At 40.9% G+C, this 24,132-nt stretch overlaps 1 protein-coding gene across 2 annotated transcripts; it reads right to left on the reverse strand.

The window, feature by feature from the left end:
* Positions 1–981: 981 nt before the first annotated feature.
* LOC122159777 (cartilage associated protein) lies at positions 982–23,871 on the reverse strand. Of its 2 annotated transcripts, none has more exons than XM_042817633.1 (7): positions 23,424–23,871; positions 19,800–19,949; positions 19,008–19,179; positions 16,201–16,329; positions 14,052–14,197; positions 12,376–12,459; positions 982–1,709 (listed from the first exon to the last, which is right to left on the reverse strand). In XM_042817633.1, exons 1-7 carry the CDS (start codon positions 23,862–23,864, stop codon positions 1,650–1,652), a joined length of 1,182 nt encoding a protein of 393 aa, XP_042673567.1. In that variant the 5' UTR covers positions 23,865–23,871; the 3' UTR covers positions 982–1,649. The 2 variants fall into 2 exon arrangements, with proteins under 2 accessions (XP_042673567.1, XP_042673568.1); XM_042817634.1 differs by lacking the exon at positions 982–1,709 and adding an exon at positions 10,691–10,758.
* Between the last annotated feature and the right edge of the window lie 261 nt (positions 23,872–24,132).

Below are 24,132 nucleotides of genomic sequence, written 5' to 3' on the forward strand. Positions count from 1 at the left end.
ACACCTAGATTTCAAGTGGTGCTTTACAGTTAATTGCTTTTAAATTTTAAAAGCAGTTAAATAATTATATAAAACAATAACAAATGATGTAACAAGAAAATCAGATACTTCCTCTGTAAATGGTAAGACAAGCTGCATGTGAAGCTAGGCAAATTTCCTGAAGTTTAAAAGAGCCTTAATAGATATTCAGCATGAGTCATTTATGCCCTTCTCTGGAGGTGTTCAAGGCCACACTGGATTTGGGCAACCTGATCTAGTGGAATGTTTCCCCAGCCATAACAGGGAGATTGAAATTAGATGGTCTTTATAATCCCTTCCAATCCAAAGCATTTTATGATTCTATTACTGCTGTCACAGGCTAGAGGATGCCTTAACCTCATCCTGTGGATTCTCCTTCTTGCTCTCTGTAAGTGCTCAGCACAGCAGACACTATGCTTACACACCATGTGTAAGCTACAGAAGCAACAACTCAGCAAGACAGTTCATGCTTACCTTTTCAAAAACATAAAGCAGGTGCTCTTCTGGCAATTCGTGTTCATTCAACTGAATTTGGATTTAGCCATAAAGGCAATGAATGTCCACCTCCCCTTGATGTAAAGTAGGTTGAAACAACTTGTAGGACTTAATTAAAAATAAGGTTAATGTAAAGGATAAAATCATGGATCCTTTGAGGTCAGTGAGATTTCTGTTCTTCAGTACTCTCGTGCACTAACTCACTATTCATCTTCAACATTTCTCTGGGGCATAAAAGTACTTCTGCAGAGTACTATCATTTAGTTAATAAAAATGTCAGGAATACACCTAAAATTGACTCAGTCTCCACCTGTACTTATTTTTGAATGAAAAACAGTCCCAGCAGAATAAACAAAAATCCATGCAAACACTCTTTGAAAGAGGATTCTAAATACATAGCTTAAAAGTACATTACACAAGATTGGCCCCACCTTGCACAGGAACCACAATTTGTTTCAACAGAAAGACTGGTAGGAAGTAGGAATTATTTATTGTTCAATTCTAAGTGACCTTACTTTCATGTGGAATTTCATTCAGTTTTAAGAAAGATCAAAAATGTTTATAGAATTCTTAAAGCAGTTTTTCGAAGCTCACCAGTTGTGCTTCATTAATCCTTTCAAGCTGTTTAAAGTCCTTGTTTGTTACCTGAACATCTGTGAGATGCACTGGGATTCAGTGTCACTTTATTTAATCATCACAGTCATATATAAATAATACAATTACATAGCTTAGAAAGTGTAGAAGAACTGTTATGTCATCCCTGGTTCGTGATATGACAGAAGGTCTTCCAAATTTATCTGCACTGTTAAAGCATATGGCACAGCACTGGAACAAGGAATCTTAGTGTCAATCCAGAAAATAAGAATTGTCAGTTTTGTCGTGTTTGTGTAAAGAAAAGAAAGCTTGGGAGGAAAACTCATAAGCACCAATTCTGTAAAGGCACAGTGAAGACCCATGCTCATGAAAGAGCCAGTGCAGCACGGAGGTGATATCTGAGGGGTAGATGTGATGTGTTTTGGAGAGTAAAGGAACAGTTTTGAGGTATATCTATCTGGAACTACGAGTGACCAAAAACAATAATAAGGCACAATAGTGAGCGTTCACTTTCACAGAATACTTCATGGTGATTTCACTCATCAGGATTCATTCTTTTCTTCCATTTCTAACAACTCATCAAGGAATTCCACCACTTCACCCTAGAAAAGATTAAAATTAAGAAATAGGTTAACTGTGTACTCCAAAATGAGTAGTGTTTACCATTAAAACAAACTGTAATAACTAGTGCCACATAAACTGTTTTTTAACACTTTGATGTACTAGCACAACAAGCCTATAAAATGCAAATAAATGGCCCATACAGGTAAACCACACATTCACTTACTTGCAAGGACATACAGACCTTAAAAGAAGAAAATGCTACACTCCACATTAAATCTTGTACTTTTTCAGGTATTTAAATAGACAACGAAATCCTCACATTTAGGAAGTAGACATATAAATGTTTAAAGCACCTGTTAAATTAGGAATTTGAAGGATTAAAGAAATAGGAATTAGAAAAAAATGTTGAAATGCCATAAAAAATTGGAGCTTCAAAATTCAAAGAGAAAGTGTTTTGTAAACCATTAATTATGACTTTGCATCTCTCTCCTTCAGCAGTTAATGTTCTTTGGTATGCCCTTCAAAATACACTTTCTCCATTTTTCACCTGTGAACATTCACATTTTACTTCAGAGCAGCAAAAACACAGAGAACCACAGATACTAGAATGTTTTCCATATTAGAAACAATAAACTGCTTTTAAATTCAGTTCCATAATATTGTACTTATAACTTCCAACCTTCTCGTACGCTGTACCAACACAACGTAACAATCAAACTTACTTTCTTTAAACTCTTGGCACAGTCACATACCACAGACTTGTCTTCCTGGGGTTAGCCAAAGTACCTTTGAGGATACTGTCCCCTCAGCTGGAGTTTACTGCCTTGCCATCCAAGCTACAGTAACTGAGCTACATCTCGTAGCCCAAGGTCACACCTTGAGCACTGGCTGAAAGAGCTGACTGTGAACATGCAGCAGCACCTCAGACTGCACAAAACTGACTGTAGCAGCTCATCTGCCTGCACCCTCAGAAATAGCAGTGTTTTCCTATTTCCCCTCCATGCACAGTTCAGGCACACTGATGTCTCAGCTTGTACATATTTTCACTTTTTGATACAACTGCAATACTGTGCTGTAAGAGAGACACAAATGGTCAGCTTTGAATTTCCAATCTTTTATTCTAGTAACTACAGTGCTGTGTTAAAATGTTGTAATTTAAATTATGGCTTAAAAATCCAGTCCGTCCTTTCTTGACATAATCCTCTGTGTTTTAAAAAGGTTACAATATGTAATTTAGCCTTTTTCCAGAACAAGTAGCAACTTTCTGATAGGGAAAAAAAATTAAGATGTCTGATCAGTCCTTACTCTCAGATTAAAAAAAAAATCAGAATTTAAAACAGTTGTGTTGAAAGAAAGTCAGCCTTGTTGGATTGCTCACTTTCATACCCCCTTCACCACTCAAGTCTAAGTCTTTGTCTACCAGGTTTTGGAGTCTGGTTAATGAAGGCTGCAAACAGTAATTTGTAACCTTAATTAAATTTTAAGCACGTTTCTATCTTGGAAGGTAGAACAGCACCTTCCAGATACGTGCAGTTTCAGACTCAAAAGTTAACTGCTTTGTGATAAGGAAAGAGCATTCTGTTTGAGGACAGTGAAAATAACAGGAAGAAATAGAGAAATTCTGTATTTTGACTACAGAGCAATTGCATTATGGACGTGGTGGTTAAAAATACTAACAGCACATTTTTCAGACGTGACCAGCAAGGAGAGAAATAAGAACCAAGCAAACAAACAACAACAAAAAGAAATGAGAGGAAAGCCAGCGTAAGTAACTGCTGCTTTTGTTCCCTATTTCACAGTTCCATCTTAAAAGACTGTTGAGTTTTCTCAACAGTGGTGGTTTTAGAAAGTCCTGAAGGATGGCAATTTATTTTGCTTTGAATTTATTCAAAACATCTAAATTTCCAGTTCAACAAAAACACAAGAAAAAATGCCAGAACTCTCATATTCTCTGCTTGTCTTCCTGATTGCAGGAAGTCTGGCTACTGGAAAACAGGAATTCAACATTTCTGCACGTTTTCTTTTGTTAGAAGTATTTGGATTGCCTAAGGAGCCCAATCACATGAGGAACTTAACACTGCTTCACAAATGCATATGAAGAAAATAGCCACATGGTCCAACAGTCGCTATGTAAGCCTTTGAAACAAAGGTTCAGAGGACTTAAGGACAAGTTTTCTAGCACAACTTCTAAAATAGCAGGCATAAACATGTCTTGAAGGACTACAGAGATGCAGTCCCCACTAACTATAAACTGAGTTACCAGATTAGGAATGCACTTATCTCCTTACAGGGCTCTCAAATCTAATTTGGACTGATTCTCTTACACCTCAGAATCACCATTTAATAAAAGAATAACAGATACTGAAAATGAATTCTTTGTTCAGTCTACCTGCAAAGACAACTCTCAAAAAGCCTGAGAGACAGGGTGAAGGGAGTAAGCATCGGGCTGTATGATCTAGAATAAAGTATAAGAAAGACACTGGGATGTCCATACTGTGACTTTAGTCACTCAGTCAAATGTGAACGTAATTCAATTTGAGATACTGTCACCTTCATCTGTAAGGTGGGATATTCCAGAAGACACAGGAGCTTGTATCATGCAAGAGAAGGCTCTGTGGAGACCTTACTGCAGTCTTTCAGTGTATAAAGGGAATCTCCAAGAAACAGGAGACTCTTTAACGGGGTGTGTAATGGTGAGACAAGGGGAAACAGTTTTAAATTAAAGAGTAGGTTTAGATTAGACATAAGAAATAAATTCTTAACTCAGAGAGTGGTGAGGCACTGGCATGGGCTGTCAGAGAAGCTGTTGATGTTGCATCCCTGCAGATGTTCAAGGCCACACTGGATGGGGCTTTGGGCAGCCCATTCTAGTTGGAGAGGAGTCAGAACTAGATGGTCTTTAAGGTTTTTTCTAACCCAAACCATTCTATGATTCTATCCAGACATCTAATTTTTTTTTTTCTTCAGGCATGTTTTCAAACCAAGAAACTTGCAAGAGCCCAAAGTTTTAAATGTGAAAGGATGTTTAAAAAAAGAAAAGCTACACAACAGTATTTGAAATAAACTTGCCTGAAATCTCCGGAGTATGAAAGTCATCTTTAAAAGTGGGTGTGATAAGTCCTTTCTGTCTAATGAGAATTTCTGAGGAGTAAAAGAATTTGAAACATAGCTAGAAGGTGAAAATAGTTGCTTAAGCAATAAGCATCCAGAAAATATGCTGTAATGCAATTTAATAATTGCCTGTTGATTAGTTTTAAAAAGATGAATGATCGCTATCACAGTTAAAGACAAAAGGTGTAGTTGAAATATTTTTGCCTGCACTTCACAGTAAGAATGTAAAACATCCAGACATTGAGCATACTGTAGTTGGCATCCTGGTGAAAGGTGATAATACTTCATCAGAAGAGTTTATCACCTTGTCACGCTAACAGCTACGACCAGATTTATCACTGTTTTTGCTCTGTTAGCGCTCCCTTGACGCTGCATCAAACATTTTGCATGTCTGATGTCAGTAAATACTTCCTAGATGTTAATTCCAGGAGAAAACCTCAATGGTATCCCAGGTTCCATCAGAAGAGGGGAGGCCAGCAGGTGTGGGAGATGACTGTCTCCTTCTATTCTGCCCTTGTGAAGCCCCATCTGGAATACTGCATCCAGGTTTGGGGCCCCCTACACAGGAAGGATGTGGAGCTTTAGGAGAGGGTCCAGAGCAGGGCCAGGGCCATGAAGATGATCCAAGGACTGCAGCATCTCCCCTATGAAGACAGGCTGAAGGAACTGGGCTTGCTCAGCCTGGATGAGAGAAGGCTATAGGGAGAACTCATTGCAATATTTAAAGAGATCTCATAACACATGAAGGAGATCAACTTTTTACAAGGGTGAATAGTGATAGCACAAAGGGGAACGGTGTTAAACTAAAGGAAGGGAGATCTAGATTAGATGTCAGGGGGGAGTTCTCTGCTGAGAGAATAGTCAGGTGCTGGAACAGGTTGCCTAGAGAGATTGTGGATGCTCATGGCTGGAGGTGTTTAATGCCAGGCTAGGTGGGGACCTGGGCAATCTGAGCTAGTACTTGATGTAGAGGTTGGCAGTGCTGCAGCAGAAAGGCAGCAGTGCTGCCTGTAGCAGAGGGGTTGGAACCTGATGGTCCTTGAGGTCCCTTCCAACCCAAGCCATTCGTGATTCTATGGCTCTAAGAAAAGCCTCCTGGGTACTTGTACCTGTTAACTTCACCTTAGCTTTCAGACCTGGAATCAGAAAATGATTCTCTGGTATGATTTAAGCATTCAGTGTCACAGTGTCACTTCCTACCTACGTAAATAACAATCACAACAAATTCTACGTGTGAAGATGGCTGCAAAACTGTAATTTTTCCTGCTGACAACTACTACAGGGAACACCAGCCATCCAGCTCTAATGCAGGTTATGTAAACGTACTGCTTAGACAGTGCTGATGCAAATCAAGGTTCTGCCCTTGATTGATGTGATGATACAGCGTGATGTAGCTGTCTGGCTGGTAGCTAGTAGGTCAATATGTGAATTCTGATTGAGTGTGGGGAAGGACAGATTTTGCTGCTGATAAGTACTTAGCTGATCATTAGGCAGTTTACCACTGGAGATCACACATGCAGACTGCTTAGTCCACTCCTGAGAAGCACACCTTTACTGTGAGTTGTCCCTTCATCCAGTCCCTGCCTCCAGTTTTGATCTGATGGCCAGAAGTATCTGCTGTGGGGGTGCGACTGTCAGCACTCCATGAGCTACCAAACTGTATGACAAACCTCCTCCTTCTCTCCAACCAGGGTCTATCAGCAAAGTGGGAATGACAAGAGGAATGCATGGGAAAAGATGGAAAGGTATAGCCTGAAATATGGGAGGATACTGAGTAGCAGCAGGGGAATGTTCCCAGGCAGGTGCGAGTGGTAGGAAGAATCAGACAAGCTGATCAACTGGAGCTTCCAGTTAGCTGTTAGATATGCAGATTGAGTGCCCCTGGCTTAGAGAAACAACTGGACAGAGGCTCAAACAGAAAGAACAAATTTTGCACTATAGTAATTCAAGGTCTTACAGTGGGTAAATGAATAGGTGGATAATAATAAATAATAGTTTTAAACAAGAATTCTTGGTTAATGCTATACAAGCTAAGCCAGGCTACCAAGACCGGCACACTAGCTATTCTAAGAAAAGCTAGAGCATTTGAAAAAGTGAGTCCTAAAAAGGAGGAAAAATGCAGACCTCCTCTCTACCACAAGCTGAGTGTCCAACACCAAGGCATGCATTTGGGCCAGGGGTTGTTACTGACCCTTTCTTAGGCAATATTAAGTGCTGCACTCACACACAAAAAATACAACCTTTTAGAAGAACCATCTGTATCTTGGAGATTACTTGCCAGCTATTAAAATAAACAGCAAAGAGGAAAAGCTCCCAATACGTGGCTCAGTTACAGCCCAGTTGAGACTGGTGGTCAAGCACCAACTTTTCTTTTGCCAGCTGCATTTAAAAATAGAAGCAACCAGTTGTGGTAGCAGTGTCTGTACTGCTCACTGACAGGCCCAGATGCTTGGCCCTTGGTTGCCAAGACTAAGTTAGCACTGCCTCCTGCATAGCAAATATTAATCATTCATAGGCCCTTGCCTCTAAATACAATCTTTCCTGTCCTCAGTGTGGACTGGAAAAGTTCTGGGAAAAACAGCTTTCATGTGACAACCCACACTTTCCTTGCAGATTAGCTGATGGCATTTTGTATAGGGATTCCATATGTAGTGCAGTGCAATAGCCTGTTCCCTAGGGAAGTAACAGAATATTAACATAATGGCTTCCTAGAATGAGTTCAGATCTACAGAAAAATACTGTTATGGACATAAACTCATGCCTGACTGGTATCAGTGGACGAGAAAGCAAAAGCCTTTATTCTCACCAATCTCAGAAACTGAGACTGAAGAGACAATATGCGGAGAAAGAATTGCCTAGATCTCTGTTTCCTTATAATCTGTGACCTAAAAGGAAAATACTTATCTGACAAAACATCCCCCGAGTGTCTTTCCCAGCCAAAAAAAAAAATAAATTGGATTTGGCAAAAGTTGGAAAAAGAGTAATTACTGAAAACTTGTTAGTGAGACTAACGAATTTGATTCTCTTATGTATCAGGTGTAGGTGTCTATGTTACAGTAGCAGGAAAGTTTCTCTGTGACAAGAGGCCAGGGGCTGCCCTGAAAGTTAGGAGTAAGTATCCTCAAACTCCCTAACTAATTTGAGTAATTAATGAGAACAGCAACACTGTTAAATTCACAAAGACCAGCAGATTTTGTCCTTTTTTCTTAAGTCTTCAAGGACAAATAACTATTTTGCAAGAGGAAAGACAAAGCTTTGATATGGTTGACTGTGGAAGATGTGCTTTGCAGGCCTGAGGGATGCTGTAAACTCATTGCATGTAGCCAACCAGCTCTTGATATTTTGGATGGAGCATTATTTCAGGATAACAGTAATGCATGTGTCAATAAGTGGCTCAGCCGTGGTGCCTGAAAGCTTTATTCAGCCTTCAATCACGAAAAAGTTCCTTGATCTAACCTTCAGTTAAAACATGAGAGTTCAGTGTAACCACTTTCCAGGTTCTCTATGAGCACTAAAGGCCAGACTTGACATTCCTTGCATTCTAGCAGGGAAAAAAACCCCTCAATTATTTCCTCAGAAAAATAATTTGGCCCTTCACTTGTTTATATTTCAGATGCTCAGTCAACAGTTTGACCCACTGTCATATGCTTTTAGTGATTTTTTTTTTTAAATTTTAAAAGAATTTAATTATTCCCTATGTCTGTGTTAACTGCTTCTTTCAAATATTTTTCCATTTCATTTTTTATTGCATATTCTGAACATAAATTGTTCTCTCCCGATATATTGTGGGAGACTGCAGTACACTGCAGTGATTACAATATTTTACAGTAATCTAATAAGCGTGCTTTCCTCTTAACATTTTTGTTATGCCTATAAAACATGAGTCAATTCAATTTCAAAGCAACTAGAAAACACTGCTCCCGCTGCACTGAAAACAAAAGTCTTCTAGTGGCTTTGTTTCTAAACTCGGCTTATGCTCTTTTTGCCACTTTCTTTTGTACACAGAGCCTTAAGCAAATTGGTGCAGGTAAAAGTTCTTCTCAATTTCTTATCTAATCCTGCCACTTAAGCCCTAATGAGCTTCCCATTGTAGCTGATTTAAATGGAAGGAGAAATTACTTAGACTGCAGTGTAATTTCAGTGGTAAAACAGCAAGAGGGAAAAGACACTTCTGAAGAGAGGCAGGATCTCCAATAGAAAACAGTGATGAAAAATAATCTCTTTTTTTCTTTAAAAACTGATATTGAACAGGGTCCATAACAACCTCAGTTAACTACAACTTCTCTCTTAAACAGCTGCCACCAGCTTTTATCAGTAGAGCCATGCTGTTGTAGCTGTGTAGGTCTGAGGTCAGGGCAGGGTTTACACATCCACATTTACAACTTGCTGTTATGAGCACACTTGTATAAATCATTTGAAAATATATAAAATGTGAGTTAATAAAGCAAAATTATGTTGTCAGTGATTTCTGAACAGAAAAATAGGCTGAATTCAGGTTATAATTTGCAACCAGTAGTCTACTGGGCACTCCTGCCTTGATGCTATTCCATGTCTTTCCACCACTCATTAGTTCAGCACTCACACTCCTCTGCATCATATCTAGGCATGAAACATCTAAGTCTCAGCTGTTGTACAGGTGGAAGGGCACACGATCAACAATGAAGAAGAGCAGGATGCCAAAAAGAAAGAAAGAAAAAAACCACAACAAATGGACCAGGGCTGCCAACAATTTTTCACCTACTGATTATGTACTGAAAGAAAAATGACACTATTGGATCATCTTAGCCAAATATTTGTGGTTCCTATGTAATTTTGAATAGGTAAGTAGCTATCCCTGAAAAAAAAAAAACCAAGTCCTCAAGAACACTGAATCTATGCGCCAGAAACTTGTCTCCTGTAATTAGTGTAATGTTGAAGTTATATCTGCACTAGCTGAATATCTGGCTCTTAATGGCTCATTTTGTTATTTACATCTGTGCAGAACTGGGAGTTAAAACTATTAGAGCTTTTATGTGTTACACAGCTGAGCAGAAATCAAGAAGCTTGATTATCTACAGGCAACTAAGATGACAACACCGTGTAATGCTCTGTTAGCTTCGCTGTGGAAACTCTTTAAGGATATTTAATAATTACTTTTAAGAAAAAATTATTTGTTGGTGCTAATATTCTCTGTCACCTCTATTGTGTTAAATGTTTGAACTAAAGTTTTTCATTTCCTTGTGGAAAAACATTAATAAAGTAACACGAACAGGACAGTGTTTCTTGTAGCATCATATGCAAAAATCATTACTATGTGTTCCAGCCTCTGTCATTACTGCAATGTATTACTGGAAGAAGCCACAAGTTCTCGCTTGCTTTGCTAATGGGATTTAAAAAGACCCATGGATGATCTGAAATATAGGGGCACTGTTAAGTTTGAATAAAGTAAGACTCTCCATTTAAGAATAAGGACATACATAAAGAGATCCTCTAGCTTCACTCAAAGAAAGAGAACGTTTTTTTTCCTTTGATTATTTTACAGGTTTGTTGGCCCAGCAGCAACACAGAGCCCACAGACAGCAAAGATGGAGCACAGAAACTCACAAAAGGCACAGTCTATGGATCAAGTGGTTTGAAAGAACTGCGTCCACTAGAAGATGTTGCCTCCCTCCTTGACAATTTTGAATAAAGCTTTTACTGTAACACTTTATCTGAGTTTTTCATCAGTTTTCCGCATTCCCATGGAATAAACTTTTCTATCTGTGCCAGTAGAAATATTAAAAAATATTCCATTTATACTACCGTGCCCTGCCCATGCAGCAAAAACTACAAGGTAGCGATTTTATCTCTGTGCTATTCCTGCTCTGTCTGGACTCCCTGGAAGGCTCCTGCAGCCAAGAAGAAGCTTTGGTAGCCAGGGATTTATGAGTTCACTACCAAAATCCAGAGCCAAGCCAGAGGCATGGACAGCCTCCATCTCTCCTAGGTTCTTCGGTCCTGTTAAGGGAGAGCACAGAAGCCCTTCAGCTTTTCTCCAGGAAATGAAAACGATAATTTTTCTAATATGAAGAGTGTGAGGTAAGGATGTAGGTGGCACGGCCAGGCCCGCTAATTCTGTTTGTTTAGCCCAAATGTAGCCCAGATAATGACACTTCCTTGACACTTCCCCAGATGTTTAACTGACGTTTCCACCGTACAGCCCTTCTGTAGACTGCAAGGTCATTTATTATTGCACTCGTGAAATGGACTACAGGAACCAAAGCCAACAAACTTTTTTTTTTTCCTTGTATTAATAGCTTGAGATTGAAGACTGTGTTTATAATTCCCTCTTCTAACAACATACAGGGAAAGTCTTCAAAATAGACCGCATTCCTCCTTCCTTAATTACTCATCCCTTTGTTTTGGAGCAGCAGATGTGAAAGAAGGAAAAAATTACAAATGAAGTTTATGTCTACCATAAGAAAACATTATGAACACAGCAGAGTGTTTGCCCAAAACAACAAGGGAATATAAAAAAGCACACAAGAATTTACACACCCTGACTGGAAACCCATATAGACTAGTTCTCATCTAAGCTTAACCATATAATGAGAATATTAAACTGTCCTTCAGAGACATTTATTATAATGGAAAGACTTAGCAGTCTTCCTATCATCTCATAACCTTGTAATGGAATTTTACATAAAGAGTTGTTTTCAGGTCACCAGCATACTGAAGGCAGTATAGACATATTATTACTTCTCCCCTATGAAATATTATCTCTACCTATGTGCTGGATAAAATAAAAAGTGAAAACATGATAAAATTTTATAACATAAACTGTTTCTTTTCTTTCTGATTGTAACTAAAAAACACTGTAGCATTGTTCACAAGTATACTGCCCCGTGCCATGACTGAACACACTGCTTTGACAATGCCAGCAACGAAGTATTTAATCATTTAAACATTTTTTAAACATTAAAATGAAAGGTACTGAAAACAAAACAAGATGCAACTCAAATTCATGACATGCTTGAACTGATGGAGACAAAGAAATGATCTTTCAACAGTTTAACTACCTTTTCCACACAAGAAAACCACTTTACAAGTTTCAAGCCTAATATTAGTCACTATATGTTACTGGGCCATGAATTCCAACCATTTCAGATGCAAGACTGGGTAACCAAAATGTTACAGTGAAAAAGAAAATAAGGGGTAACAGGACGTCCCTGTGATAAAATGATAGTTCAGGTAGGGACTTCTGGACAAAATCATGAGAATTTTAAAATATACCTTAAACAATGTTTCAGAAAGAAAAAGAAAAATGTTTGGTTTAAATACACATACAACTTCTCTGCCCCCTGGTGTTACAGCTTGCAAAATTAATTTCCTTTTGGGGGCTGAGTGCATTATAATTACCCTTGCTTTAAAATGTGATGTGAGTGGTCTACTGCTCTTTGGGTTTGTTTCCTGTATTCATTCACAAAAGAAAAAATTATGATAAATTGGTCACACTTACCAGAACAACTTCTCTATAGTACAGAAAGCCTGGATTTCTAATTACTTATTTTAATGTAATTACTGTTATTCGGGTTTGGCTTTTTCAAATCACGATTTTCTGTCTAGAAAACTCACCTCATCATCATCCATTAGATGTTCCTTTGCAAATTCATACATTTCCAACTGGAGTGTGGTTATGTTGTGATATCTAACTGCATCCTACAGAAAAAAAAATATATTAAATTTCTATGTTACCTGAAGGTAGTAAGACGGAGGAGTGTCATCACATGTCATCTAGAACTATTCAAGTGAAGCTAGACCCAGATTTAGCAGAAGGCAGGTCTCAGAGGATTTAAAATGTTTGAGAAAGGAAACAGCAGAACAGCATACAGCATATCCAATGTCTTCTGCGGATCCTACTAAGCGTAAGCTCCACCGGTGTGAGAAGAACAAAGCACTCTCCTATTTCTCATGTTTCAAAGCATTGGCGAGTCTGAGGATAAGGAATGAGACTGCCAGAGCCAAGCAGCAAGCAGCCTGCGCCTGCATTCCAGTGGGCTTTGGATATGAGAAAGCTTCCATCTCCTTATGCGCTGGCATAAGGCGGCAGGCAGTTCTGGGAAAAAGAGACACTGAGGTATTTTGCATTGTAATGACTCACCAGCCCAGCCTGTCTGGGAGTGGGAAGTTCTGTATGGTCATCTACCTACCTGTCCCTCAGTTCCCTGGGTGTTTGCCTGGACAGCACAGGGTAGCTGCCACTCTCAGAACTGTGAATACCACCAGTAATATAATTTGACTATTCCATTTAATTCTTTTCAGGGAGGAAAACAGGAGATTTTCCCTTCCACAAGGACATCTGAAGCTCAGAGTTAAATGCTGCTGTCACTCTGGTACCACTTTGTGAAAATAAACCTGAGACATTATGGTTTTTGGGGCAAGTGATTAGGACAGCAAGCAACTTCTTTTCATAGCAAGACAGATCAAAGTACAAGAAAATACAGCTGTATACATTTGATATTTAATATTTAAAAATTAAATTATCTGTAGCCCCAGCTCCTGAGAAGTTATCAATGAAACATTCACAGTTACTGTGTAGGGCCCTTGTTCTGTCCTTTCTGCACATGGACGCCAAATCTGTTTGTGGTCTGCAGTTTTAAACTGCTGCTACCCCTCACTCCCACCAACGTCAAATATTGTCTCCAGTATGGTTACAAAGCACAGTTTTGTTCCCAACAACAGCAGCAAAAGAATGGTCTCTTTCCTGCGTGAACTCAGACTCACAGCTGCTGCCTGAAAGAACCAAATGCATTTTCTCTGTATTCTGTTTCTGCTAGTCCTGCAGCACAGCCTTGGTTTCCAGCATGAGAATAAGCTGTGTTGCACATAACCTGACAGCTGCCCACAAACAAAAAATGCTTAACACACGGAGTGGTATTTTTTACTTGAGTTGGCTGGCCTAAGAGGAAGGAAAGCATTATCAAATTATTTCATTAATTATTACATTCATTACCAAATTATTATAACTTATAAGGTATACATATGAATTGCTCTGCAGTGTTGCTACAGATAAAGCAAGTCACCTAAGCAATGCACAGATATATGAGCTTAATGCCACACTAAGAACTGAGGGGTGCCTTTGGGCCAGCACTGGCCTCAGTGACTCAGGTGTCTGAACAAGCAACTCGGGAAGAACGACTTGATCATCAGCCTAAAGGATGCCTGCTGTTGATGCAGCTTGGATAACTTAAATGACTCTTACATGGGAAAGTCATGCCCTAAGAAAAAGAAAAGGCACTAAATTCACTTACTGATCTGGGCTGAAAATCCTCTTCTTGAAGTCCCCATTTGTCTTTGTGGTATTGATAATAGACCATGTTCTGTTTCATTACTTCATCTTTCTGGTCAAAGAGAAGGTAACTAGCAGCACAAGAGGCTGCATTCTTCATGTCATTCACTAATTAATAGACAGAGAAACAAACCCACACGAGGTAAATAACCAAAAACATATTGCCACCTTTCCACCATCTGCGTTAAACATACATTAAAAAAAAAGGTTTCCAAAGCAGAATATGCTATTTTTATGTTATGAAACAGGTAAGGTCATGATTCAGAAATGGAGATTTACCTGACAAAAGCTTATGGCTACAGGAGTCAATAACGAGAGCAATCCAAATTACTTGGCTTCCCTAAGAACTACCTTCTTCTTTGTAGGGAAAATGGGGATAACTTACCATTAACACAGAAGATAGTTTTCCTATGGCATTATTTTCTCATGGTGGTTTTCTAAGATAATCCTAACCAAATGTCTCTCCCAGCTACAGAACCAGTGAGGCATCAACCCACAGCTTGGAGATGCGTACTGTGGGACTTCTTAAAGAAACAAATAAACAAATTTTTAAAAATCCACTTCATTTTACTTGGATTGACAAAGATGGAAGAGTCAATATTTTTAGGCATAAAAACACGCAAAAGTCATTAATGGCTTGGCTGTGCCTTTCCCTTGGTGTTGGAGCCGGGAAGAGCAGCACTAAGGGCTAAATATGTTCTTAGCAATGCAGGAAGTTCCCCAAAAAACCACAAAATTCATTGAATGATGTACTTATCAAAATGAATAAGCACTGAGCACCAGAACACTATCATTTCTGTTTGCTATGTGGTCCTCTCTTTCTTTAAAATGCATGGAGCCTCATGTGCTCTATTCTAATGAGACTATGAGAATCCACTAGGAAAAGGAGAATGGTATGAAATACTCTGCAGGTTTGTCTCTGGCAGAAATTCTGAATAATAAATTGAGAATTTAGTATTCATTCAGTAGGTACAGCTTTGTTAAGTGTGTTACCTTGAGGTCACAATCTTTCTTACTGAAGGAACTGGGTCTGTTCAGTCTGGGGAAAAGGAGGCTGAGGGGAGACCTTATTGCTCTCTTCCAATATCTGAAAGGTGTTTACAGCGAGAGCAGGGCTGGTCTCTTCTCACTGGTGACAGGATGAGGGGAAATGGCCTCAAGTTGCACCAGGGTAAGTTTAGGTTGAATATCAGGAAAAACTTCTTTACAGAAAGGGTTGTTAAGCACTGGAATGGGCTCCGTAGGGAGATGGTTGAGTCACCATTCTTGCATGTGTTTAAAAACCATCTGGATGTGGTGCTCAGGGACGTGATTTAGTGCAGGGTTGTTAGAGTTTGGGTGGTATGGTTAGGTTGTGGTTGGACTTGATGACCTTTAAGGTCTTTTCCAAACTGAGTGATTCTATGATTCTATGATTCTCTCTTAATGAATAAGTAAGAAATTTAAGAATAAAGTTCTTGTTAGAAGTTCAGCTGCTTAACCACGTGGGTCCAAAAGCTTGGTCACCTCTTTTTTATTTCTACATACGTGTATAGAATCCATCAGTGCCACTGCATGCATTCTAGTGTATAGGAAGTGGCTGACACTATTTACCCTAAGATGTCATATTATGAATTGCTTCATAAAGGTGTAAGAGCTGGTGTATTACATATTTTATCATAAAATACATATGGTGAACATTTAATGTTTATATGAAATTCTGAAAAGTGCAAGTAAATTGTGCTGGCAGCAGGTACAGAATGAGGGGTGGTGATATGTCAGATCACACTTGCTCTGTAACTGTCACAACTTTCCAGCACTCAAGTAGAGATCAGTCACAAGCAAAAATATCTTAAAACAAACGGATTTCCTGGGCAGAATTCAACTTCTATGTTTGGAAATTCACTTTATCCTGAACAATTTTATGATCCAGGGATCCAACATGCTCATCTCCCATGTCTACAGTTATATACTGAGAAAATGATATGGAGCATCTCAGACTTACAGCCCCAGCACAGGCAAAAATGCAGATTATGGAGATCACTATTTATTTCCAAACCATAAAAAGACAAGGAATGGAACCTCTCCCACATCATCCCAACGTTATGTAAGTCCACTAAATCACTACTTACATTTATAATACGCAAACTGTAAGTAATGGTACATGGTGGCCACAAATTTCTCAACAACAAAGCCTCCTATAATGGGTGTCAGATTACTTTCACACTGCACTTTGCATGCAAGGACTTCAATATAATGATCTAGAAGGAAGAAAACAGCAACACGGGATATAAGTAGAACACACTGTTACAACCCTTCCCAGTAGCTACCCATCAAAATTTGGCCTTATAATGTTTAAGTCTTGTGCATCTGAAGCTTGCTGCCTGGAATTACTGAAGTACATCTCCAGTGCTGGCATTCAGCCCTTCTGGTAAAATCAGTAGGATCAGCATTTCAAGGATACCAAAACTACAATTCCAGAGAACTGAGCAGTTAGGTTTCACTGACACCTACAGGCAGTCTGTGGTGCTAGGTTTTATACAAAGCATTGTGGAGTACAGTGTTATTAGCAAACTATGAAATGAGCAATGGTATTTCTGAAAGCCTTTGTAATTACACTGAATTACTGCATAATTAAGGTCTGCCTTAGTACAGTGGTATCACAGAGAAAGACACCAGGTGATTGCAAAATAAACCTCTAGAGATGGCTGCATTTCATGCCAGATGTTTGGATGTTCTAAAAGACATGGACATGCTGCACACTACAGAAAAACTTTAATCCAGAAAGGTTTAAGGTTACATGCCTTCTCAGTTTGAAAAATTAGGTACGATGGGGTGGGGCTAGAAGTGATTTTATCTTCAATATCTGGTCATGAGCCAGCAGTGTGCCCTTGTGGCCAAAAAAGGCCAATGGCCTTTAAAAGAGCGTGGCCAGCAGGTCGAGGGAGGTGATCTTCTCCATTTACTCTGCCCTTGTAAGCCTCATCTGGAGTACTGTGGCCAGTTCTGGGCTCCCCAGTACAAAAAAGACAGGGATCTCTTGGGAAGAGTCCAGAGGAGGGCCATAAAGACGGTGAAGGGCCTGGAGCATCTCTCCTATGAGGAAAGGCTGAGTGAACTGGGTCTGTTCAGCCTCGAGAAAAGAAGACTGAGAGGGGACCTCATCCAGGTCTATAAATATCTAAGGTGTGGGGGGCAGGGTGGTGAGGCCGAATTGTTTTCAGCAGTGTGTGGAGACAGAACAAGGGGAAACAGCCACAAACTGCAGCATAGGAAGTTCTGCACAGATGCGCACAAGAACTTCTTTATGGTGAGGGTGATGGAGCACTGGAACAGGCTGCCCAAGGGGGGTTGTGGAGTTTCCTTCTCTGGAGATGTTCAAGACCTGCTTGGACAACACCTACTTGTGCAACCTGGTGTAGGGAATCTGCTTTGGCAGGGGGGTTGGACTCGATGATCTCTGGAGGTCCCTTCCAACCCCTACGATTCTGTGATTCTGTGATTCAAGAAAATATCTTCCAAGAAAGCCTTCCATCAAAGAATTCCATTTTCAGAACATACATACAGTATTTGAAACTGCCCACATCATGCAGTACTTCTACCTTTCTGTCTCACCACTATTGCTGGAACAGTCTTTTCCTTCCTTCCATGGAGGAAGAGCATTGACAGTAAGTGCTAATCATAAATGAGCACTGACAAATATACAGACATCCTTTACAGTGGTTTGGAGGTGATCCAAACCACGGGGGGTGTTTCATGGTTTAGTGTTGTATGGGAACTGCTGAATCACGGCCTGAAGAACCTCTGATGACCACCTGAGGCAAGCACTGAGTCAGCCATGGGAGCACAGGTGAAGGCAATTCAGCTGTGTGATGGAAGGGCTGGAGCCTGGCTGCACCTCTCCCAGACCCATTTAAGAGCTGACTGCTGGTGGGAAGGATCTCTTCTGGAGATCCCTCCTTTGGAGCTTTACAGTGAGCCCAGGACAAGGGTAAGCACTCTATCTATTCTTTCTTTGGTGTAATAACCTGCTTATCCAAACTCTCTTATATTTCATAATTGTAACATCTGTATATTCATTGATTATAAACTGTTTATTCATTTCCCTCCACTCCTTATCTACTTTTCTAGGCACTTGCCACCTTTGCTGAAGTAACGCTTGAGGAAGTAGTAGCTATTCCATATTAGCAGTACAGGTAGATATTCACTACTATGAGCTATCACGGAGCTGCCCTTTCTTTAAATTTCTTTACAAAGCATGCAGGCATTCTTCACACATACGCTGTCAGTAGCACTCAGCTCAGTGCACTGGAGAAATGCCTTCTTTCATTACAGAAGTGCACGGGAAATATGCATGTGGTATTCTGACACTTAGAAGAGGAGGCACTGCTTTCTCATTAAAAAGCAATATTTTTTTTAAGCTATGCTCTTAGGAAATCTCATTTGCTAGAGAACTTTCCTTTTACTGAAGGAAAGATAAAAAATAACTAACAAACTTGATGCACACTTTTTTCGTAAATGTTACAGCAGTGGTACACAAACCACAAAGCAGATTTTGAAGACTAATCGCTGAGCATCAGAGACAAATTGATATTGAAATTATGGTCAAGAGGTCTGTGTGCTTAGCAGTTGCTAGCTGGCTGGAACAGGTGTTACTTACATGTGTGTGTTATCCTGACACTCTTGATTTCCAAGTTAATGTAAGAACTCTGTTTCAATTTTCTGACAACACTCACTTATATTACTAAGCAGAAAAGTAAAACACAATTCAAACACTTTTCAGTGAATCTAATAACCTAATATTGGCCCAAACTAAACAGGGGGCACCATGAGCAGCTTCCATTGCAAACTAAGGAAGGAGGACTTAGGTAGCTGATCCTATAGATGAAACTGAATATACTTTCAGGACTTCTTTCTTGACTGTTTCCTAAGTACTCACCTGCAATGGAGAGATAGAAGTCTTTAAAATCTTTAATCTCTCGGGAGCCTTCACAGGCTGCTATACAGTCATCGTAGGCTTTGAAGAAATCAGGAAGAGCCAGTTCCATATCTGAGATGGATGTTCTCCAGTTGTCACCATTGTATGCTCTCACAGCCCTGACAAAGAGATTCTGAAAAATCGGCAGGAATGAACTACCAGTAAGTGACCTGTGGAAAGCTGTGTGTAAGTTCAAATACAGTAAATGGTATCTCAGCATTTCTGAATTACTAGATAAGCTGTTATCCTATTAACATGAAACAGATGATGAACAGATTTTATCAGATATTTCCTACATAGTTGAGTATGTAGCTCCATTTTAGACAAACTGGAAAAGCCTGCTGGAAAAAAGTGTGATTCCAAAGAGCATGTTTTGAGATGGTGATTTTCAGCAGTCTTAACATCAAAAAAAAAACAAAACAAACAAAAAAAACCCCACAATTTTAAGCTGTACCTCTGCAGCACTCGCAGCATTTGAGTAACTCCATGTACTTGCTTAATTCCATTAGCTATCTGCACATAGTAGCTTTCAAATATGCCACTCCACATCATTTGCTGTGACTTATGGAACAGTGAAAAGCAAATGATGTAAGAATTATTGCAGGCATTAAAAAAGAGGAACAGAGATGTCTGAAGTATCTAACAAGATAAAAAAAGGAGAGGTAGGAGCTGAGAACGTGTAAGTAAATTACATCTTCAAATCTCATGCAGTAATGGAATGGTTCCAAAAGACTGAACTGGGAATAAACACACCTCATAAGGCTTTGTCTCCAAGTCTTTAATGTGCTCCTCAGCATCAGGTATGCTCTTATAGTAGGCCATATTTCTTTGCATCATTTCATCATCTGGATGCTTCAGAAGAAACGTGTGAGCTGCTGCAATAGCTTTTGGAAGGTTATTAGCCTAAACATGAAAATAGGGGGAGAAGGGGGGGAGGGGGAGAAAAAAAAATAAGATTCCTGCAGGATCTGTATTTGCAAGCTTACCAGTGCTAAAAACACATTCTCAGCAGAGACAGTGGTACAGTGAAGCTGATACAATACTTCTCAGCTTACTACTAGCTGCACCGCTATGAACACTTCATTTTATTTTTATTTTTTTTTTTAAAGGCTGTTATTGTTGCAAATAGTATAAATGATTGTAAGTTAAAAGAACACTTCTGCCCTTCTCACTTCTCTGCTCATAAAGCTAACGATGCATAAAATTATTTTGTTACTTATGTGTAGGATTAATCACACAGCAATTACTGATGCTCAAGTATGGAATCATCACTTACCTCCTCTCTGTGGTGTTTATGTAGCCTATTTGTCTAGCAGCATGCGAGACATTGCTATGATAATATACCATCCTGGTGCTGTTATGAAGTTAAACAGCAGGTACTTGTTCAATAACTGTTCTAATGTACTACATGATTTTTTTTTTATACTGGATTTTAAACTAAATTTAACCCCTGTATCAGAAGTATACATTACTCATATACATATTTACATCTACATTTGTATGTGTATTTTTAATATTTTATGTAAGCATAACTTTCCAAATACATATCATATACACATTTATATAGAGAGTGACAGTGGAAGCAAAAGCCTAAGTACTAGTGAAATGTTAAGCACTTCTCTCTTGTAAGCTGAGATCCAGATCAGTCCATCCAGCATAGGTGCTACTGAGTTCCATTAAACATCTGAAATGGCTTATGGCAGTGTATATATAAAACCATGAGCAAGAATTACAAGCATGTATGCATACACACTCATCCATTTGCATCCGTAAAAGGCAGCTTTTCATTTCAGAGGAAACCTGAGAGACTGTCACACCAGAAGAAATGCTCTGACCCTAAGATGAGCGCTCACTGCTGTGCTGCGTAAGTACCAATGCAATGGGATCACGCCAGCTGCATTTCCTGCTGTCCCCAAACTATGCACTTCTAGCCAGCCCACATGCTGCTGAATGCGCGGGGAAAGCACTTTCACCAAATGCCCGAGTTCTCCCATGCTTAATGCTTTAACCCTATTTGCTGGGAAGCTTGCCAATCTCCCATTTTCGCTTGGTACATGATTTACTCTTGATTGTAACTTTCATGCTAAAAAAAGAAAGTGAGTGAGGGGGAAAAAAGAAAGCCGTGTAGAAACACATTCCTATGTAAACTCAGTGGCTACCAGGCAGCTCCCTCCAGAGGAGCAAAAGCAGCACAGGAACATGTGCTCCCAGGATCATCTAAGACGTGGCAAAATTTCACTCCTGAACCCACCTGAATAAATACGTGCTCACTCAAAAAAAAAAAAAAAAAAAAAAAAAAAAAATCCATAGAGTGTTTCTTTATGCCTTATTTCTGTATTATATGTGATATTATGGAAGAAGGAAAAAAGCGACACACCCTTCTTCAGAAAACCACCAGCCAAGAAAAAGTCCTCTGCAGGCAGCAGTTTGTATTTTTAGAAGGCCCATTCAGAGCTCTCCAAGTGAGTGATGAAAGCTCAAAGCTGGACTACAGTATAAAAACAAAGGCAATATAAATGACAGCACTGATCAGAGATACACCAAACTGCTGTTCACAAACCTACTGCAAATGGGGCTGGAAAACAGCTTAAAGGCACACTCATATTCAAATCATTCACATGTCAGAAACAGTATATAGGAATTGTTTTTTGCTCCATGACCGTTCCTGATGTGGTGCAATCATAGCCACGTTTGTATGTACTACAGGGGGAACAAATAAAGAAAGACAATAAATGGAAACATTTGTGGTGGTGTCATTTTGGTATACGGCTTTGAGAGTTAGCAGTGCCTGCCATTCAAAAGAAATGTCTCATCTGGTACCTTCTACTTTCCATATGAAGAAACTAAAGCATACTAAGGTAAGTTCTTCTGTACAGCCTTTGGGGTAGCTTCAAATGCTCAGAACTAGGCTGGTGTGATGCTGCTCATCGTGTGATACTACGTGTGTATGGATACTGATCACTGGTGTTCTGTGAGACTGTTTCCCTGCTTTGGTTTATATAACTTGTGAAAATAATTTCAAATTTCCATATGGGAAAGACATTCCTACAAATATGACATAGCAACAGTTACAAAGATGTGTATGTTTTAAGCAAAGGTCGCAGAAGGAATGCACAAGCACACAATCTCATATAATGAATACTGGGCTACACCAGGACCAAATCCCTAAAAGAAATGGCAATCCGTCTAAACAAAAGAGGTCAGCTTGTTTTCTTTCCTCACAGATACTGCATTTATTTGGAATGCAAGTGACAGCAAATTTGAGGGAATGGAATGAGGGCCCTGGTTTAGAGAACAAAAAATGAAAATGTGGAGTGGGAAAATAGAAATAGAATAGTGAAATAGATCCTGGTGGATCTTGTCATCCAGGAGGATGACAAGAAGCTAGAGAAACAAGAATGAATGTGGTGGAAGTGGTGCTCACAGTCCTGGTTGGCCCAAGAGCAAAAGGCAAATAATATTCCAGGACTGGCATTAGTGCGACACTCCAGCAGCCACTTCTATAAAATCTATAGAATCATTAAGGTTGGGAAAGACCTCAACCATCATCTAGTCCAACCATCAGCCCATCATCACTACGACTGATAACCACATCCCTCAGTGCCACATCCACACGGTTCTTCTACATCTCCAGGGACGGTGACTCCACCACTTCCCTGGGCCTGTCCCACCACCTCACCAACACTTCCAAGAAGAAAAGTTTCCTCATATCCAACTTCAACCTCCCCTGGAACAACCTGACACCATTCCCTCCCATCTTATCACTGTTACCTGGAGGAAGTTGACCCCCACTTCACCACAACCTGCTTTCAGGTGGTTGTAGAGATCACACAGTTCTCCCGAGCCTCCTCATCTCCAGACTGAACAATTCCAGTTTCCTCAGCCATTCTTCATAAGATTTGTGCTTCCGACCCTTCAACAGTTTTGCTTTATGCCTTCCTTTGGATGTAACAATGCCAAAGCAGCGCAGACACTGTGCAAGCTACATGCTGGGGGCTGCTGTGACTGCAAGAATGGGACTAGCAGGGACTGAGCGAGAAACCTGGACATGCTGGAGGACAGGAAGCAGAAATGAGTGCTCACAATAGCACAGTGGAGACTGAAAAGGTCTGAGGTAGGTTTTAAACTAAGTCATAAGAAAGTAATGCAGGTGGGAAGACTGGATAGCTGGGGGTAGGAACAGCATGGCACTGGGATAAGGAGGCAGTCCAATAGCTCGTCTTGATGAGAACCGGAGGTTAAAGCAGGGCTGCGCAGGATGAGTGGGGAGGAAGGAGCTGGGCAGCGCTACGTGGACACGCAGGCGTGTGACAGCGGTGGCACGAGGCAGGTGTGAAGGCGGAGAGGAAGCCGGGGCGGCGCAGGGCCGGGCCTCACCTTGAAGTAGGCGAACTGCAGGTACTTGTAGGGCTCGCGGCGCTGGAACTCTTCGAGCAGCTCGCGGCCGGGCTGGGCCTGGCGGAAGGCGGGCAGCCCCTGCTTGCAGCGCCGCAGGCACTGCGCCCGCCGCAGCACCCCGGCCAGCAGGCGCAGCTCGGCCAGCTCCCCATCGGCGGGCGGCGGGGCGGCGGGCGGCACGGCGGAGCTGCAGTTGTGGTGGCAGAAGGCCTCGCTGTCGCGCAGCAGGCGGTACAGCCGCACGCTCACCTCCAGGTAGCTGACGCTCTCGGGCCAGTTCTCCGTGCTGTACTGGTCCAGGCCGTAGCGGTAGGCGGATTCCAGCGGCATCAGCTCGTCCCGCGGGAAGCTACGGAAGCTGTACCGCTCGAACTGCGCGACCGCCGTCGCCACAAGCGCCGCCAGCAGCGCCCGCCACATCGTTGCGCTTCGGGCCCGGCCGGCACCACGTCGCCTCGGCGGGGAGAGACGGAGCGCAGCGACGGGGCCGGGTGGGGCGGGCCGGGGGCGGGGGGCTGCGCGGCCGGGCGGGACCGCGTGTGGGAGGGAGGAACAGCCCGGTCTCGGAAGCTAAGCAGGGCTGGGGCCGGTTGGCGCACGGATGGGAAGCTGTTTGGAATCTGCGCGTTCTGAAGGCCTGAGGACTTTTCTATTTTTCTCAGAATCGTGAAGATTGGAAATGACTGCT

This window comes from Centrocercus urophasianus, unplaced genomic scaffold, assembly GCF_019232065.1.
Source record: "Centrocercus urophasianus isolate 14NV4802_14NV808 unplaced genomic scaffold, USGS_Curo_1.0 seq_16, whole genome shotgun sequence".
Classification (NCBI taxonomy): domain Eukaryota; kingdom Metazoa; phylum Chordata; class Aves; order Galliformes; family Phasianidae; genus Centrocercus; species Centrocercus urophasianus.